Raw genomic sequence first — 18,745 nt, forward strand, 5'->3', positions numbered from 1 at the left:
CTCCAGGACTTGTTCGCTTCAAGGACCCTGAAGCGAGCAAGAAAGATTGTAAGCGACCCCTCTCACCCTGGACACAAACTGTTCATGCCCCTTCCATCTGGCAGGAGGCTGAGGTCCATCAGGACCAAGACCTCACGCCACATGAACAGTTTCTTCCCATCTGCAGTCGGGCTCATTAACAGCCTGGGACCCCCACTGACTGTCATCCCCAGGACAATTTCCTACGGGTCATTCCACTGCACATCCCTTCTAGGTTCTTATTTAATTACACTCGAAACTTTTACACTACACTTACATCTCACTTGTTTATAGTCCTGTTATCTGTTTGTTTGTGCATTTTATTTTATATTTCACTTTATTTTATATCTTTCTGTAAATTGTAATATGTTTCTACTTTGCACTGTGTTGATTGTTGTTGATTGTTAAATGTTAAGCACCTCCCTTCATGTCAAATTCCTTGTATGTTCAACATGCCATGGCAATAAACGGTTCTGATTCTGATTCTATGAATACTTGATCTAAATGCTAACATGCACATGATGAAGATGCTAACATGCCAATGTTTAGCAGGTATCATTTTTACTATGTTTACCATCTTAAATTGGCATGTTAAAATGCTAATATCACAAAACACAAAGTATAGCTGAGGCTGATGGGAGTTTGACTTCAGCAAAAAATTCGTCAAAAAACAGAGTATTAGACAAATTCAAATTTGATGATGGTGCTTCAGAAAAAAGCAGAGGATCCCCAAATTTATTATAATTCATCCCGAGGTGAACATGAATGCCTGCACCAAATTTCTTGGCAAACCATCCAATAGTTTTTATGACATTACGCTCAAAACTATAAATGTCAACCTTTTGGTTGTGCTAGTCAGGAGATCACTAGTCATTAGGATACATTATCTAGGAACCATGAATGTACAAAAATATGTACTAATCCATGTCGTGAATGTTGAGCTGTAACGCTGGATAAGAGAAAACCTTGACCTACTGATGGCGCTATCGGAAAAGTAAGGAGCTCCCCAAAGTCATAGGATTCATGCCCTGGGGACCAGATAAGCCTTTATTGATCCCAAATGGAGAAATTCAGGTAATTAAAATCATGAATATTTGTACAAAATGTTTGTGTGCTCTATCTAACAGTTAAATAACCAGGGACCAAAGTGGTGGAACAACCGACAGAACAACAGATTGGCCATCAGACAAAACAACATTGCCATAGAGCCAGGTGGCTAGCATGGCTAAAAAAACCTGTTAATCAGCTGTAAGTCTTGTAAGTGCTATTCTGTCTGTACTGTCTGTTGGTCATTGTTTTATCTTTTTCTTAAGATCACTTACGGTACTAAAGTTACGAACGATGAAAAGCTTACGTAGTAGAAGAAATCCCTAACAAGTACAACCCTGACCAAAGGAAAATATACAGGGAGTTAATGAGCCTGTTGCCAGCGTGACGGCCAGTCTTTCTCTATCCAGCTCTGCAGCAGTCGTAGCACATCGATGCGCTGGTAGATGCGGCAAAGTTCGGTAAGCTCAGTGACCGTCTTCTGGTTGTAGCGTAGCAGGAACTCCTGGGTGGGGCTGTGGGACAAGGAGCCCTGGGTCCGGTGCTCCAGCAGGGTCAGTTCATCGTAGCTCATCCCCCAGCGACTTGCAAAGTTCTTCCAGTTTTTGATGGTGCAGTGATTCGGATCCAGCTTGAGCCGCAATAAGTCCAGGAGATCTTTGTCGTTCATGAGGTCACTTATCTTGGGAGGAGGTGCTGGACAGCAGCACTTTTCACAGGGGCTGCTTAGTAACTGCAGTTCTTTGGGGTAGTCTACGCTCAGAGATGGACAAGGAAGATTAAGTTAGCACAAGAGAATGTGTACATTGCAAATTACAGTGGACTGACATAAAATCTGAAATGGAATAAATATCTCAACTAAAGTTTCATTAATTTAGACTTAATTAACTAACTTAGACTATCGGCCGCCTGAAGGCTATTGCAAAGTATGGCCATTTTGGGTGTCCCTGTGACCTCGTGGTCCCCGCCCCCCCCATGTCTCCCACCTGTATCTATTGTCAGCTATCAGACATATAGTTGTAACTATACTGTTCCTGTTAACATGTGTAGGGTGCTGTCACATCAATAGTGCTAGCCTTTCCACTTTAATCCTTTTATCCAAGGTGCTTGGGGAGGTTGCGCTCCTGCCATTACTGTTGGGGTCTGACCATATGGCTTCAACATGTGGGACAAAGAGAGTCAGGCCTTCCCTTTTGCAAGCAAAGGTTTCATCCTGATTGTGGTTTGATGAGCACCAAACCTCCTCTGAAGGAATTTCACATTAGGGTGTGAGTTTCCTCCCCGCCCCAAAAACTATGGGTTCCTGAAGTCACCTGAAAGCACCGCTGCAACCTCATTGGCCGAGAGCCAAGACACCCCAGGACCCCTGTGGTTCAGCCACTGTTCTACAAAACTACCTGCAGCCCCCACCTCAATGCTTTTTCCACCGATCCCCTCCGGGGTGGAAGGAGGCACATCCAACGTTGTTCCTCTTTTAACCAAAATCCTAGGTTTCACAGTTATATTCGCTGGCCGAATTCACCAAACTGTCTATTTTATCTTTGTTCGCATCCACGAAGCGAACCCTTTTAATCCTGCAGATGTGAAGAAGCAAGACTCCTTCAGAAAGAGAGACTGAGAACTTCCACTCTCCACCAAGCGCCTCGTCTGCTCCGGCCATAAGGACGCGAAAGTCCCTTATCGAGACGACAGCGATTCTCTCCCCCCGAGAGAACACCTTCTGCGGCCCGCAGCCGCAGCCTGAGCCCACCGAAGCTCAGAAGAAACCCCTCAGAAGACTCCCCTCAATCACCACGATTGCATCGTACCGTAAGGCAAAATAGAGTCTGGGCAGAGTTAGAGAGAGTTCATTTGTGTTTATTTTATCTTGTTTATGTGCTTAAAGTACTGTTCATTTTTATAACGAGGTATGCTTAATAATCGCCGACACTAACGATCGCTGAGATCGTTGGGATTGTGTAGAAGTAGCGTGTATTCCATGCGACTGTGATCTGTGTTGAGCGAGCCGCAGTGAGGTCGAAGCTGCTTCTCATCAGTTCAGGAGGTCAGAACCGCCGGCTGAGACAAAGAGTCGCTGTTCCTGCTCCCCTGGCTGAGAGAGCAATCTTCAGTACTCTCGCGCAGCGCAGAGGATTGTAATCGCTTGTTTTATTTCATTTTGTTTTGTTCCCTTCCCTTTTACTGACTCACACACACACATATATCTTTGAGCTCATCTAGCTACGTGCTGAACAGCTACCGGCACGTGTAGACGCCGGGTCTCCTGTTGGCTATCCGCCATTTTGGGTCTCGCGCATGAGAGACGTCACCACGTCCCAACTACGTCACACGTCACTGAGCTGTTCCCTCGCTCCCCCCCTTTGCTCATACACACACACACACACACACACACACACACACACACACACACACACACACACACACACACACACACACACACACACACACACACACACACACACACACACACACACACACACACACACTCCCCCCCCCTCTTTTCAATCGTCTGTTGATTTTAGATAGCGTGCTCATGAATGTATAGTTGTTGTTAGTTTAGATATTAGTTGACTAGATCATTAGTATTAGAACATAATAAACTGTTATATTTCAAAGAGCAGCTGTCTGTGATTACTTTGTGCGTGCGTATTGTGATAATAACTGTATATGTGGTCTGTGCTCGAACTTAAACCTTCACTGTCACTCTGAATGTGTAATAGTACTCAGACTACTGACATTATGAGTGACTACTAATTATGAGAATTAGTTTTATCGTTTGGTTATTGGTCCCTGTTCGCAGGATGGTGCCCCGTTATTATTAATAATCATTAATAATTGTTACTGACATTAATAATTCTATTGATGTCGAGAATTTAGTTTCTTAGATGCTGATAATGCTGATAACGCTGATAACACGCTCCTTTACGTTCCCAACATTACTAAGCAACCAAAACCTGCCCGATGTGATGACGATGATGTAATAAGCCTCGCTGATTAAACTAAACAAAGTCAGAACAAAGATAAATGGATTTCCAGCCCTGTCAATGGCTCACAGTAGCTTTACTGCTTGATTTGTCTGTCAGTTTGGCCGACCTTGCAACCGGATGTTGTGACGAGGTGGGATAGAAGAAGAAGAAACATTCCTTTATTAGTCCACAGTGGGGAAATTATTCTCTGCATTTGACCCATCCCTGTATATATAGGGAGCAGTGGGCTGCCAATGACAGGCGCCCGGGGAGCAGTTAGGTGTACAGTGTCTTGCTCAGGGACACTTCGACACAGGACACGGTGCAGCCGAGGATCGAACCGGTGACCTTTCGGTTGGCGGACAACCCTCTCTACCCAGTAAGCCACGGTCGCCCCATAGTCGGGGTAGCCCTGCACTAAAATGATCAACTCCTCCTCCATGTATTTAACGCAGACTGACATTAATGAAAGAAAGAAAAGATATCTGCCAGCTGGAATGGGTTGTTCCTCATGCTGCGTGCGCAGCTTTTTATCCCAGGTGCCTGAATAATAGGCACCTGGTAACGCTGTTAAACGCGCCTTCCGTGTGTCTACAATAACAACAATGGATTGGAGGGCTCACTACTGTTGTCTTCATTTGCTTATAGCTGGCAGAAGTAAGTATTTATTTTAGGAGGATAGAAACTGTGGAATTTCAATGTCTGCCTTTTGAAGAAAGACTTTATTAGACACATCTGTGCCCAGTGGGGACACTAAGAGGACACATCCACCCTAAGTCCACAGATAGACACTGACTGTCACACTCGCAAAAGTGTGACACTGAGCTGGCTGTGCATTTGTGTAAAGCAGTTGTTGCCCTAATATTTATTCCACCTACAAAATGTTTTAAAAAACTGTTGCTGTTATTTCACAGCAAACTACCGGTAATTCAGTATGATTTCAAAATGAAATGTCCTGCATTGATAAGGCTGATGATAAGGCTGTGAATATTTTTGGGCAAGTTAAAAATCCAATAACAAATGAAGGCATTTTTAATGCAGAAGGATTCAGTCATGATTTTACTAACATTACAACAATTAATATACCTGGTGATGTAGATGTTGGGCAGGTGCATTCTTCAACATCTTGAACTGGCTACAATAAAAGAGAAACACAAATGATTAATACTAGTTACATCACATCCTGTTTACTCACATGCAGTCACCATTGTCCTCACACGCATCCCTTTACACACCAGCACATTACACATGAGTTAGTATGACAATGTAAATATAAAAGGAAGATAAGTCAATGCAGAAGTGCCTTGCACTTGCATTCATTCTCTGGTTGTATAGAAGTCTATGAGAAAATGACTCTACTTCTCTCTACTGACCAGCAGGGGGCGACTCCTCTGGTTGTATAGAAGTCTATAGAAAATGACTCTACTTCTCTCTTGATTTATTACCTCAGTAAACATTGTAAACATGAGTTTATAGTCTCAATCTCTAGTTTCAAGTCTTCTTCAATACAGCATGATGTTCATTTAGTACATGATGGTCCATTTAGAGTCACACAGACCATAAAGCAGGGGATGCTTTAGGGCGGGGCTACACAGTGATTGACAGGTCTCTACCACAGCGGTGTCCGGTCTGGGATTTGTTGGTGTTCTCATCTTATAACTTTAAGCCTTTCACTGTGTTTTTCACATCATGAAAGTTAATGTAAGTGCCCACCCTCTTGTGTCACAATGTGTTCATTGTTTGTTTTTAAGTTAAATATGTATCTGTAAATCTGCAGAGCACCTGCTGGCTTTGATTCTGTATGATTGAGAATAGCCCTTAATATTTAACTTTATATTGATATTATATTATATATTGGGGGTATATACTGTATATACTGTTTCCCTCCTTTTACCATCTATTCTGGTTCTACTCCCTTAAAGTTTTGGACTAAGGTATAGGCCTAATATTGTGAAGTGGAAAACGCTGTAGAATTCACCTGAAAGCTCCACAAAACAGTTTGGTTTATTGGTTACATTTTCAAAACTTCATAAACAGACAAATCAGCTGTTTTTCCATGTTGACATCCGGCTAATTTGACTACCTTCAGCAGTAGGCTGTTGTCACATTATATTGGTTTTCGAACAGCAGGGCTTTCTCCAGTTTCTTTTTGACATGCGTTTGGTTGTGGTAGGTGCATGTCTCCACTTATGCAAGTTATGTGCCTCAAACTGTGGATACGTTTAGTTAAACATGCCTCAACAAAAGCCACGTTGCACACGACGGCACATCAAGGCAGAGAATCAGGACACTACACCTGGAGGGATGTATACATTGTAGTGGTGATTGGACGGAGGGGAATGGACCAATTCTCTTTTCAAGTCCCACTGCGAACATTTACATTTCCTTACAAGTCTATTTTTGAACAATGTTGTCTCTTAGAAAGCTGCACGACAGAGAATGAGGTTAACACACTTTCTGCCTTCTGTGTTCCTGCTGTGTTATTAGCAATACTCACAGCTGCACCTTCAGTTCAGTGGGACAAAACCACATCCTGCACGCTCACCGCCTCAACGAAGAAGTAGCTACCCACTGAGTGCACCTCTGCCTCGGTAGGTTTATATGCATTTCGATCCAAATCCGCATAGTAATGACAGTGATTGGTGATTGGTTGATGGCGGTCATATGTTTGGAGAATACACTAATATATTATTTAAGGCACAGACTTTTCAGGCCGAGTTCTTGCCCAGCATCCTAATTGTTAGACATCAGACCACACGTGGGTGGCAGTTATACATAGATATAAACTGACTGATTTTACTCATGCCTAATAAATTGAAATAATTGTTCGACATGTTTTTGTTAAGAACCACAGGGGACTAAGAAAGATCTTTATTGCTTGTTTGTTGCTGCTAGTGTGAATCTTTCTAATCTCATTGGCTGTTTATTATGCCAATGTATCTTGTTGACTATTCTGTTTAATGCCTATCAATAACTGCCACTGGATAGGCCTAAAACGTATGTGCATTATATAATATTTTCCGCATAAGTCAAGGTTTTCAGACTTTTCACTTGTCTTATCAATCAAACAACCACTTAAAACATGTTTCCACACTCATTCAAATATTTGGGGAAAGACTGGATTAAGTTTGTTAGAGAAATGATGTGAACGTTGGACGGTCTATTCTAAAAGATTTGACGCGAGGAAATGAATCAAAGGAAAAAACTGTATTGCATCTACGCTAACTCAGTGACGCAGGTTAAACGTGCATCGGTGGTCAGTTTGAATGGAACAGTGTGATTCATCGGACCTTCTCAACCAATTCACTTTTTAAAAATAACCTCAAAGGAAATAAGAGCATCTTCAAAACGACTGATACATTCAGTATTTTAAATACATCATGTTGCCCTTCATGATAAGAAAGCGTGCTTGCTTCCCACAGGTGGAACAGTTTGTGGTTGAATATTCATCAGCATTAAACTACCTGACCTTTAAGAAAGAAGAAGAGAGAGGAAGATCAGGGGGCCTGAGAAGCTATACATTCAGCTTTTTGTCACTTGTGTAACATCATTCTGTGTAAATCTATATTTGTTTCGTGATGTCTCTGTGAAAGATGACGATAAGGGACCTTCAAACACAGGTTGCATTAAAGGCACCCATACTGACCTGTCTTATTCTGTCTGAGGAGGGGCTCAGGAATCCAGAGGCCATGGAGCTCAGGTGAAGTGTCACAGCATCTGCATGAGACACATTAGTGTATTCTGATGAAATAAAACACTGCAGGAATACTAATAACCACTGACAAATGTGTTTGAACTTTCTCCACAACAACAGAAGACAGCTTAAAATGTACTGACAATTCTCAAATAGAGGCCTGGCCTCAGTGTACCTCAACAGCAGAGAGGCCTTTCAAGCCTGGTCTCCTAAAAATCACATTTACGTTTGTTTTTCACATATCATAAATATGTTTCTCATCATAGTCTACATAAAGAGGGTGTCTGGCTAGATGAGTCAACACAGGACTTTCACCCGGGACACTGCTGTTTGTGTCCCGGGTGAAAGTCAAAGTTCACTTATTTTAAGTTACAGTTGTAACTTAACTAATGAAGCAAACATTCTTATTCTAAACAAATCATGATGTTTTTGCAAAATATAACCAATTAGTTTTGTTTAAATTCACAACGTGTTTAAAACTGCGACCGTAATCTGAGAGAGAACATGTTCCCCTAGAAACACAACTCAGAATGTAGTTTAGTTGTATTGGAAGGAATATTTGGAGAAAACAGGGTTGTCATTTGGTGCAGCTGTAAATTAGACCCAGGTTCCTGTGTTTTATTCACATATTTTACGATAGTTATCTCAGAGGACTGTTTTCTGTTCCTGTTTGAATTAGATGTCGATGCTAACTCAACATTCCTCCATGTCATACAGAGTTTCAGTCTCAGTTTTTGTTTTCTATTTCTATGATAGTAGTTCATTTGTCATGTTCTAGTTATTGCACACCTTGTTTGTTTGTCATGTTTGTAACCTGGCTGCTGAAACACAACTCAAGTTTCAACTTTTATCTGACACAAACTCAACACCTCTTTTTACAAGTACACTAATCTTTATCAAGTCACTTCCATTTTGGCAGTTTCTCATCGCTGTTAATCTCTCATCAATGAAGCTCAACACTTCCTGCACAAATGTTTCACAACAAAAGCCTTCTAGGGATTGAACAAAGCAACTGGAAACTATTCGATGGATGGATAGATGTATGATGGAGTTAGTGCTGTGGCAATACATAATGCTGAGTTTACCATGTGAGCTATTATAATAAAGGCTATCCCCCCCTATGTGTTTTTTACCATGCCCTTTTCTGTTTGTGCTGGCCACTCTGACTTTGACTTGAGAATGTACAGTGTGTATGACATGCTTTGTAAAAGGGACCATTGTGGTGTGACCCTCATTTACCATTAGGATCTGTCACCTGCACTGGATAATTGGCCTCCAGGGACTGTGGGAGAGACAAGGGCAGACACGATAACGTTAGAGAACATGAATAAAGCTTAGGAGAGGAACCTGCTTGGTGAACCCTTTTCTTCTGGGCTTTATTGTCTGCAGTCTGTTCATAAGACTGCAGCAACATTCAAGATGTGGTCTGTGCCTGTGGAAGAACATGACTCTAGTGTGCAAAGACAGAGAACAGCCTGCTGCAACCTGTTCTTCAGTGAGCCCTCGGGCTCTACCAATCACAGCACAGTGTGTTCAGTTATGGTACATTTCTTGGCAGATTACTGTAAGACTGCTTTCTGAGGAGGAACAATGAAAAATCAGTGCAAAGCAAACTGGAGAGAAGACAAGTCAAGACAATGAGGCAGCTAAACAACATGAGTAGAGGAAAGATCAAAGAAAAGGTGCTTACAAATTCTGCCACAAAGCTGGTGGTGTCTGTGTCCTCCACAGGTTCAGAGCTGCTTCTGTCTGTTACAAAAAAAGGAAATGCTTCAATGTCGCATCTACATGCTGTCACCTCTACTCTTTTCATCCTCTTCCTCACCAAACTATCAACTGCGGAGATGCACAGAAAAACCACTTCCTCCAGCCAGCGAGTATATTCTAGTAGTGAGTGTGACGTGTTGGACAAGTTAATGTAGGCAGTGAAACTGGGTAGCAATGACACATCATGAGTATTAACAGGAGCTAAACTGTCATTTGTAAAAGCAGGAAGACTTTTTCATGATATTGATTTAAGTCAGCCTTGCAGTCAGTCGTGTGTTTACCCAGCAAAGCAGGTTTTAGTGCATAAACGTTCTGAGGAACAATGAAACAACTGTTCCAACACGGAACACTTTTAAATGAAATTGTCCCAAATTCCCCTTCATATCAGTTTGTTTTCATCCTGTCTGCTTGTTTAATGAACTCTCCTGTCATTTCAGATCCTACCATTCAGACCCGATCACCTCTCATTCCCCTCACCTGGTCCTCCACACCCATCTCACCTGCAGCCCATCCCCTCATTAGCCCCCACTATTTAGGTCCCCTCACTTGCACTTGCCAGATTGTCTTGTGTATTATTGCCAAGTTCTCCAGCGTACCTTGATATTGTTCCTGTTCCGACCCTGTCTGCCTGTTTTAGACCTTGGATTTTTGCCTGCCCCTTATTGGATTTGTTCGCCTGTTTGACTGACCTCCCGGTTATGACCCTGCCTGAACTCAAATAAAAGAACTGAACTTGTATTTTGTCTCCGAGTTGTGCTTTTGGGTTCAAGTATCTGTAATCCTTACAGAAATGCCTTCGGCACTGAAAAGGAATATTTCTAACAAGCACATTCACGGATGAGTTGGGAGAGCAGCACAAAGGCAGCTTTTCAGCCCCGGGGTGGGGCTATGTGGCCTTCATCAGTCCACATCACTGTGAAGCCATTGTATCCAAAGGGCTCCAAATAAAGAACTCCTCTGGCCTTTCTTGGGTTACACTCTGACGATGAAACGTTATTTTGCATGGAAAACTAGAATTAGGATGAAGTGACCAGGTGTAAGCAGGCCATTTCCTCCATGCAGCTTTCAAGGTGATGTTCCCTTGAGAGAGAGCAGTCATGTATGTGGGTCACAGAGACCGTGTAAGCAGCCTGTATATCACTGCTGAGACCCAAACATATAACAACATTGCTCTATTGCCCCACTAAAGGGCACACACCCCACAGGGAACCGTTAAGGGGGCGACCGTGGCTCACTGGGTTAAGAGGGTCGTCTGGGAACCGGAAGGTCAACGGTTCGATCCCCGACTGGGACGTGTCACGTGTCGAAGTGTACCTGAGCAATACACTGAACCCCCGGCTCCCCGGGCGCTGATCACTGGCAGCCCACTGCTCCCTCCATATACAGGGATGGGTCAAATGCAGAGATACATTTCGTGTATGTGTAAAAATATATATGACAATAAAAAATGGTTTCTAAAGGATTATGATGACCATATAGGATATTCTATATTTTTTAATCCGTGAATAGATCAAACCAACAGTTAATGGAGTCTTGTGTGAGTATCAAAGCCTGATAATCTTCTTCCTCTGTGCCATCAACTCTTTCAAACACAATCAGGAGCCACACACACACTGGAGTTTACTTTGGATCAAACCCTCATACACCGTCCTACAGTTGATGCCTTTCGTATACTAAATACTGTATATAAAACAAATGGGCCAAAGACTTCAAACTTTACAGCTTATGAAAATCTTTTTTTATTGATTAGAAGAACCCAGATATTGCTACTGATGGATAGTTATCCTACACATCAAGTCCAAGTTGTGTCAAGCATTATTGTGTGACTTGTTAAAAAATCACACAACATTTTTACAGTGACACTTCAAAGAAATGAATACCTTGAATTGAGAATTGAGAAATACAAAAAATGTAGTAAAAAGTGTCTTTGTGCAAGTTTGAGAATAACAGCCTGAGGTGGAGTAAGATATTATTGGTTTTGGGCCTTTTCATAGGACAATGAGACAAATATAGAATAAAACAAGACTTCTCTTTGAATTGCTACCCCAATTGCAGTTGTTGTCGATGTTTCTGTATGGTGCAATGTCAGTGGCGGGCCGTGCATTTTATACCTAGGCCTTCACTGTTGTCCTGCAGCTGAAATACCACCTTCCTCTGATGATCCTTCCTCTTCCTTCCACCATGATGGCGCCACAGATATTATCAGTTTCTACGGCTGTAACTATGTACGTATTAAATGTATGTACCTATGTACGTATTAAATGTACGTAACGTTCGGTACGAGACTTGCAATACGTTTGAATAGTACTAGAGCATCTGGAAAATGCAGAAGCTTATATTCAGGAAAATATAATGTTTTCTGCGCTCATGGAGGACAGTGGTTCTCAGCTGGTCTGGCTGTGGGACCCACCATCACTCCTTAATGACAAGTTGCGGCCCAAAGAGATCGTCTTATGATTTTACTTTCACAACTTGAACATTGACCGTACTGCTCTGCAGTGTCTTTCCTCAAGTCTCCTGTGTCACGGTGCATCTCACTCAGTCAGAATGCCCATATTTGATTGGCTGAGCTGCATCACGTGATGTGATTCACTACCCGACATGCCTCTGCTGTTAAATTTCATTTCACGATAGTCACGTGCTCGCCCACTGACCAATCACAGCGCACTCTGCACCTCGCGGCAGACACTGAGCTGCACTAATCCTGACGTCATTATAGGCCGGCGAGCAGGCTCTGATACGTAAAAGAATACGCCCAACATGTCAAACTAAAGATATGATTGGTTGAAGAATATGACAATCAACAATATCGTCCCCGTTCACTTAAACTGCAAATGGGTGCAGGCCTCCGTCTCTGTTCTTACCTAGAGACACAGAGGTGAGATCTGATTGGATAAAAGCTCTACTTAAAACAAGCTGCACTGGAAGCAGAGCAACTGAGGAAGACAGTAGCTGTGCAATGAGAAAATAAGATAATGGGAAAAATATTTTTATAAATTATAATACATGTCGTGTAGGAAACTTATAAAATTATAAAATAGATATAGCTTTGTGATTCTGTTTAGGCCAGCAGAGAAGGCCTTGCAGGCCCTGACGGCCCGCCACTGTGCAATATATTATAAATGTCTGATGGAAGAAAAGAAAATGCTCATGTTATTGCGGAGGAACAACTTGCTTGTTCGGAGCGGAAGTTTTGCTTGTAGGGATTCATAAAGACAGATTCCTTGCTTTATAGTTAGAAATTTGGAAATGTTATATGAAGAATACAGGCAGTCTGAAATAATAAGTGTGGCAAGAAACAGTGGACGACAAGTACTCACTTGATTTTCCGTCTGAAATCAAAACACTCTTCAGTACAGATTTTTTGGATTGTCCTCAGAGTAAAGATTTTGAACCACTTCTAAAAAACCGAACAAGGTTATCCATCTGTGCAACATTTTAAGGGGACATTGGTCAGATTTACTGGGGCCATGTTAAGCTACAATATGTTCCACTAAACTACAGTACATTACAGATACTACATACACAAAAGGGGAAACGTCTTGAAGAAAACAGTAAATCTGCTGCACTTCCCAAAGCAGAGGTTCTAACTCACAAAGGCTCTGCAGACATTTACCCAAATGTGCATAAGCATAACCGCGCAATCAGGACGAGCCAACCCGAAAAAGCTCACGTATATGAGCAAGCACACCCGCTGCTAGGCTATGCTTTTTCACTTCCTTTTTTGCCCACATGTGCATCATTACTGTGCCTCTTCAAACAACACACACGCACGCGCGCGCGCGCGCGCACACGCACACGCACACGCACACGCACACGCACACACACACTACTGTCGGCCTAACATGTCAAAGTGGTATTTTCCAGTGTTTGGTGCTGCATTTCCTGGCTGCCAGTAAGGTACATCTCTACATGATTTATTAGGTGTGCTTCCACTGTCTTATCTTGTACTATCAGTGGATTTCTCATAATGGAATTAAACCTTTTCACTTTTTTTAAACAGCAGAGAACACAGGAGGTGACAGACGGTGTAACCCACTACAGAGGAAATTCAAGGTAAAACCCCTCCACCATAGTTTTGTAGACCAGCCTACACAAGTGTACTCGGAAATATTGACATGTTGCACTTTGCTCCAAAGTTGCTTTCGGTCTTTCTATGGTCTATATTAGTCTCTACTGGTTATGGGGGTGTATGAGTGTTGAATCGATAATTCATGGCTGACTGACACGCTGAACATACTACACACTTGTGTTCGTTTTCCATTTTTTTATTGGCAGAAATATGTGTCACTCCACACCCTTTCTTTCTACCTCACTACATAAAGGGCATGATGCTTCTCGGCTGGCACTGAATGATGGAATTGGGTGAAATGTGAAATTGTCTGATGTGGACTCACTGAGCCCCTTTTTGCTCCCTTGAAAATGTAATCTCTGACTTCAGAGATTCTTAACCTACATTTTTCAACTGAATCCGTATAAAACTGTGATGGTAGTTGTTGGTATATAGAGGCACAGATAAAAACTTAAGGGCTTTAATGAATATTTTTTATTAGAAAGTCAATTAGATTCTCTATTAATCAATGAATTGTTCGATTTGTTATCAAATATTTGTCTGAAAAACAGTCCTTGCGGTATAAAAGGGGCAGACGAACCTTAAAATCCTTGAATGCATAAGAAAAAAGAAAGCTTTCAAAAACTGCCCAAGTTTAAAATAGTATTACCACATAATACAATTGTAATGTAAAGGCAAGCAATTGCTCACTGTAATGGGTTACCTATCTCAAGCAGGGTTTCAGTAAAGTAATGGTTTTAGAAAATCAACCTATAAAGCCATCATGTTTTTCGGGAAATTATGCAGTAATGTAAGCTGCAGGTGATTTCTCGTTAATATGTTAAAAGATGCAAAACTACCAGTACACAACTCAACCTTGCACCCCTGGGTGGTATTCTTCTTGACATACAGCGCATTAAGTATTAGGACTTACAGCCAGTTACCCAATTATCAAGTGTAAGTCGAACCCCAGATCAGTTGAGCATTGTTTCTCCCTCTCTGGGAATGCAGGGGCATGTAACGGCACGCTCTGGATAAAGTTCAAGAGATGAAATACAAACCACATCATAATAACTTGCTAAGGGCCATAATTCCACACAGGTGAACCTAGCTTTTCTCCGTTTTGACCACCCATGTCTCCAGTCTGTGTCGTGGGCTGTTTGCTTCATCATGAGTTTGTTTCCACACATGAATGGAGGTGAATGGCATACCAATACCTGACCCATGCCACAGTGAAGTCTAGACTGAGAGCACCTTGTACAGACTCTCTGGTACATAGCTGAAAGTGTCTCTGTCACTGCATCTGTGTATTCTTGGATAAGACAGGTATTTTAATGCTTATACTACCTCTTTAATGACATTTCTTCCAAGCAACACTGGATGTTTCTCTATGAATTGAGCCACATAAAAACCTTTTTAACAGCTTAATGTACTGAAGTGTCTGTGCCACTGAATAGGTGCACTGGGTACCATTTGGGGATTTACACTTACTCATTTTCTCACTGGGAGTTACATTAGAAGTTTGACAACAATCTTATCTTGTGTGTTAAGTATAAAGCTGAAGTCAGGATGTGATTAGCTTAGCTTAGCATAAAGACTGAAAGCGGGGTTCGATACGGTTACGGTTAGATCAGGCTCCACTAGTCGCATGTCGATGTGTCCTTGAGCAAGACACTTAACCCCAAAATTGCTCCTGTAGCTGTGCCTACGGTGTAGAATTATGATAGAATCTGAATTGTAAGTCGCTTTGGATAAAAGCGTCTACGCTAAATGACTGTAATGTAATGTAATGTCATCACAGTGAAGAGTTGCCAGGTTTGGTAGTATCATGTTCCCCGATTAGGGGTGGCCAAAAGATCGGCAGTTCAATCCCCGGCTCCTGTAGTCCATGCCGATGTGCAGTCCCATTGAGATTAAAAATCACTTTTGCAAGATGTAAGTAACAATACTACATAACATTAACTACTTACTACATAAGGAGCAGTTTTTGTTTTTTATGCTTATGTGTTGCTAAGAAGACACCCCAGAAGATGAGTCACTCAGGTATAGTTCCATCATTGTTCAAAGTCAAAGAATAACTTCATGATGTTAGTTGTAATGAATAAATATATTTTAAAATCAAGTACATTTCTCTGCATTTATAGTTTTCTACTGTACCGAAACGTACCGAACCGTGGCTCCACTGTATCGTACCCAACCCAACCGTGAGTTTTGTGAACCGTTACACCCCTATTTATAATTGACCATGTTAATTTCGTAAATTATGGTCCATTTACAGCAAAATAGACCATAAAGCATATGCTTTAGTGCGGGGCTACCTTGTGATTGACAGGTTGTTACCACAATAAAAACAAGATGGCGACAATCAAAAACCAAAATGGAGATGGACAAGATGCAAACTATCTGCATGGCTAGATACATGACAAAATATGTTTGTGTGTCATTTGGGTGCACAACCCTTTCAAAAACACCTACAAAGCCGATAGAAAATACTTCTTTCAAGTTTCAGTGAAGAGATCAACTTTAAACCACACATATCTCAATTAATGCGAGCCAATAAAAAATCTAAAATCTAAATCTAAAATATTAGTCAACCCATACACCTCCAGGCACAAAGCTACTCACATGAAGTCCAACAGTTTCCAGCCACTGTGCACGGAAGGTCAGTAAAAAGGTTGAAAGAAAGGTGACATGTCATCTGCTCACCAGTACCACTGTCACAGCTGCAATGAGTGTAAATGCATTAGTGACTTGGCTTTGCTCAGCTGTGGTATGAAAGGTCCATAACCAGTCTTGTGCTATTAAATAACTAAAAGCTGATCACAAGTTGACTCCTGGATTACATGCAAACAGGTTTTGGTGACAGACGATACCATTCATTTCCCTGTTCTCAATCTTTGTCACTTGATAAGAAGAATATGATGTTTTGTCATGCATAAAGTCTCCAAATAAACAAATGAAAATCCAATAAACAGATAAGTTACAACTAAACCAACTTAAATCTCCAGTTTAAATATTATTACACCTAAAGGAAATGATATAGTACATTCATATACACAGGCCATGAGGTCATGTTTGCTTCTGAGCTGAGACAGCAGGTGTTGGAAAGCCACACTTCTTTGATGGAAACATGAATGTGTGTATGGAACAGAATCAAAATGTATCCGAGAAGTTCTTCAGCTGAACAAGGCCTACAGACTAGTGAGTTTACTGTAGAAACTAATGCATTTGGCTCTCATCAAAAACAACATGCTGGAGAGCAGACAAGAGCTTCTGCCCTCACCGACTGTCACTGAAAACAAGGATAAAATAGAAAGCGTACAATCATATGATCATAGATGTGTTGTCCCATATCACTGAATCCTATGCAGACAATGAGGGAATAATAAAGCACCCTTTTGGCAGGGTTTAGCTAAAGGTTGTGACTAACGTCCTTATTAATGGTTATAAATAATTTACTAATGCTGTATATACCAGGCACTGTTGACAACAAGTTTGGGATCTGCCACCTGGGTTGTAGCTAGCAGTGAGGACAGCAAGGTATTTGGGAGAATTTGGGGGTTTAATGTATGATCACATTCCAAAAAAAATGATGAATGTGTATTTTAGTCTGTTTTAGTAAAACTTTGAATCAAGGGGATCAAGGAATTTAATATTTTCCAAAACAATGACATAATTGGCAGTATGGAAGAGCTTTTGAAACAAGTGTGATTGATACAATGGTCTCCACACACAGACCGTGCATACAGCTGACGTGTGAACAGGACATTCAGTTGTTTGTGGGTGTATACAAACACTACAACAGTACTGTAGCTTTGTGCAAAGAACCATGGACTTTTTATGCACACCTACAAACTCTTTATTGACCCACCTTTATCACCACATGGTATATTATTATTATTATTACAGTGAGGGAATTTTTACACTGTGGAAACTTTCATGGTTGTGGTTGCAGATGGCGAACCAGGAAACACCTACTGTTTTCCCTCAAACTAACGAAATATAATTTAGAAATAACGAATTATAATCATATATATATATATATATATATATATATATATATATATATCAATTAAGCTAATAAAATGAAATATTTAAAATGGTAAAATAAAATGGTAAAATATGATTTGTATTTTATAAAAAGACAATACGACATACAGCATGACAAGATCCACTTCGGAGGTCTCAACGTTAGCCTACAGTTTTCAACGTTCATTAAGATGATGTAAAACAAATGAAAGCGGAGTTGACTAAAATAGTTAACACTGTAAGATACTGTATGTTTAAACTACTGAATATAGATAGTGAATCTATGAAGACATTGAAATATCTGACTTACCAAATGGTTCCTTAAACGCCCTCAGACTGCTCATTGTTGAATCTATGACGTCCGCCATACAGCGGAATGTATCAAGGTAAGATATAAAGTCCGTATGTAACGTTAACAGGTTCAAAACTAACTGTAATCCTTCAGTCGGAAGTCAGAACACGCGCCGACAGCAGCCCAGCGGCGGCAGCTCACACCAATGAAACACCTTGGCGATGAAAAGGTAGCGCACAAGGACCAATGCTGCCTTCAAAGTCCCCTCGGAAATGTTATAATATTCATTTCGAAAGTCGTTAATAGGCGAATACGTAAAAGCGCTGCACACCTTCTCGCAGCTTGAAGTGCAGCTTTGAACCATTCAATCCAATAGCAGGCCTGACAATGCACATGTTTCAGCCCCGCCACTTTGATTCAGAGTGTAACGTTATTGTCCACATACTTGTGGCCATAAATATATCTACAAAAACTGAATGTATTGCCATGAAATTTGGAACTTTAGTGTTCCCCAGAGTATGACTTTGGTCATTCCTAGACTTGCATCCTGCGCCACCAGCTGGTCAGTTCAAGTCAAAACAGCGTTTTTGTCTTTATAAAGTAAAGTTACATGTCATAATAGAAGATGTGAAAATAGAAATGCCATAAAAATCTTGTTTTAAAGATCAATTTTTCTTTGAAAGAGAGTCATCTGTGAGCTACTTGTAAATACAAAGGTAAGACGTTTTGAAAAGTTTCTTTCCCCTTTCATCAAATCCAACTGACTTTCTTTCCCTCAGTCACAAACTATATATATATATATATTTATGACTGACAGGATTACCAGATATGAACATATGAGTCACTCTGCTGTGGCCTGCCTCCACACTAAACAAGTGCCT

General features: G+C 41.2%; 1 protein-coding gene across 1 annotated transcript; it reads right to left on the reverse strand.

Moving 5' to 3' along the window:
- Positions 1 to 1,052: 1,052 nt before the first annotated feature.
- edaradd (EDAR-associated death domain) lies at positions 1,053 to 18,055 on the reverse strand. Its single transcript, XM_079280767.1, has 6 exons — positions 17,883 to 18,055; positions 9,416 to 9,474; positions 8,965 to 9,007; positions 7,678 to 7,748; positions 5,118 to 5,166; positions 1,053 to 1,818 (listed from the first exon to the last, which is right to left on the reverse strand). Exons 1-6 carry the CDS (start codon positions 17,938 to 17,940, stop codon positions 1,430 to 1,432), a joined length of 669 nt encoding a protein of 222 aa, XP_079136893.1. The 5' UTR covers positions 17,941 to 18,055; the 3' UTR covers positions 1,053 to 1,429.
- Between the last annotated feature and the right edge of the window lie 690 nt (positions 18,056 to 18,745).

The sequence above is a fragment of the Melanostigma gelatinosum genome (genome assembly GCF_949748355.1).
Source record: "Melanostigma gelatinosum genome assembly, chromosome: 12".
Taxonomy (NCBI): domain Eukaryota; kingdom Metazoa; phylum Chordata; class Actinopteri; order Perciformes; family Zoarcidae; genus Melanostigma; species Melanostigma gelatinosum.

Excerpts from the sequence above, each read along its gene's own strand:
- edaradd (XM_079280767.1), bottom strand. The coding sequence starts at position 17,940 with ATGGCGGACGTCATAGATTCAACAATGAGCAGTCTGAGGGCGTTTAAG. Across the intron at positions 7,749-8,964 it reads GCAGGTGACAGATCCTAATG|ATGCTGTGACACTTCACCTG; the intron begins GTAAATGAGGGT and ends TGTCTCATGCAG. Across the intron at positions 5,167-7,677 it reads CCTCAGACAGAATAAGACAG|CCAGTTCAAGATGTTGAAGA; the intron begins GTCAGTATGGGT and ends CTTTTATTGTAG.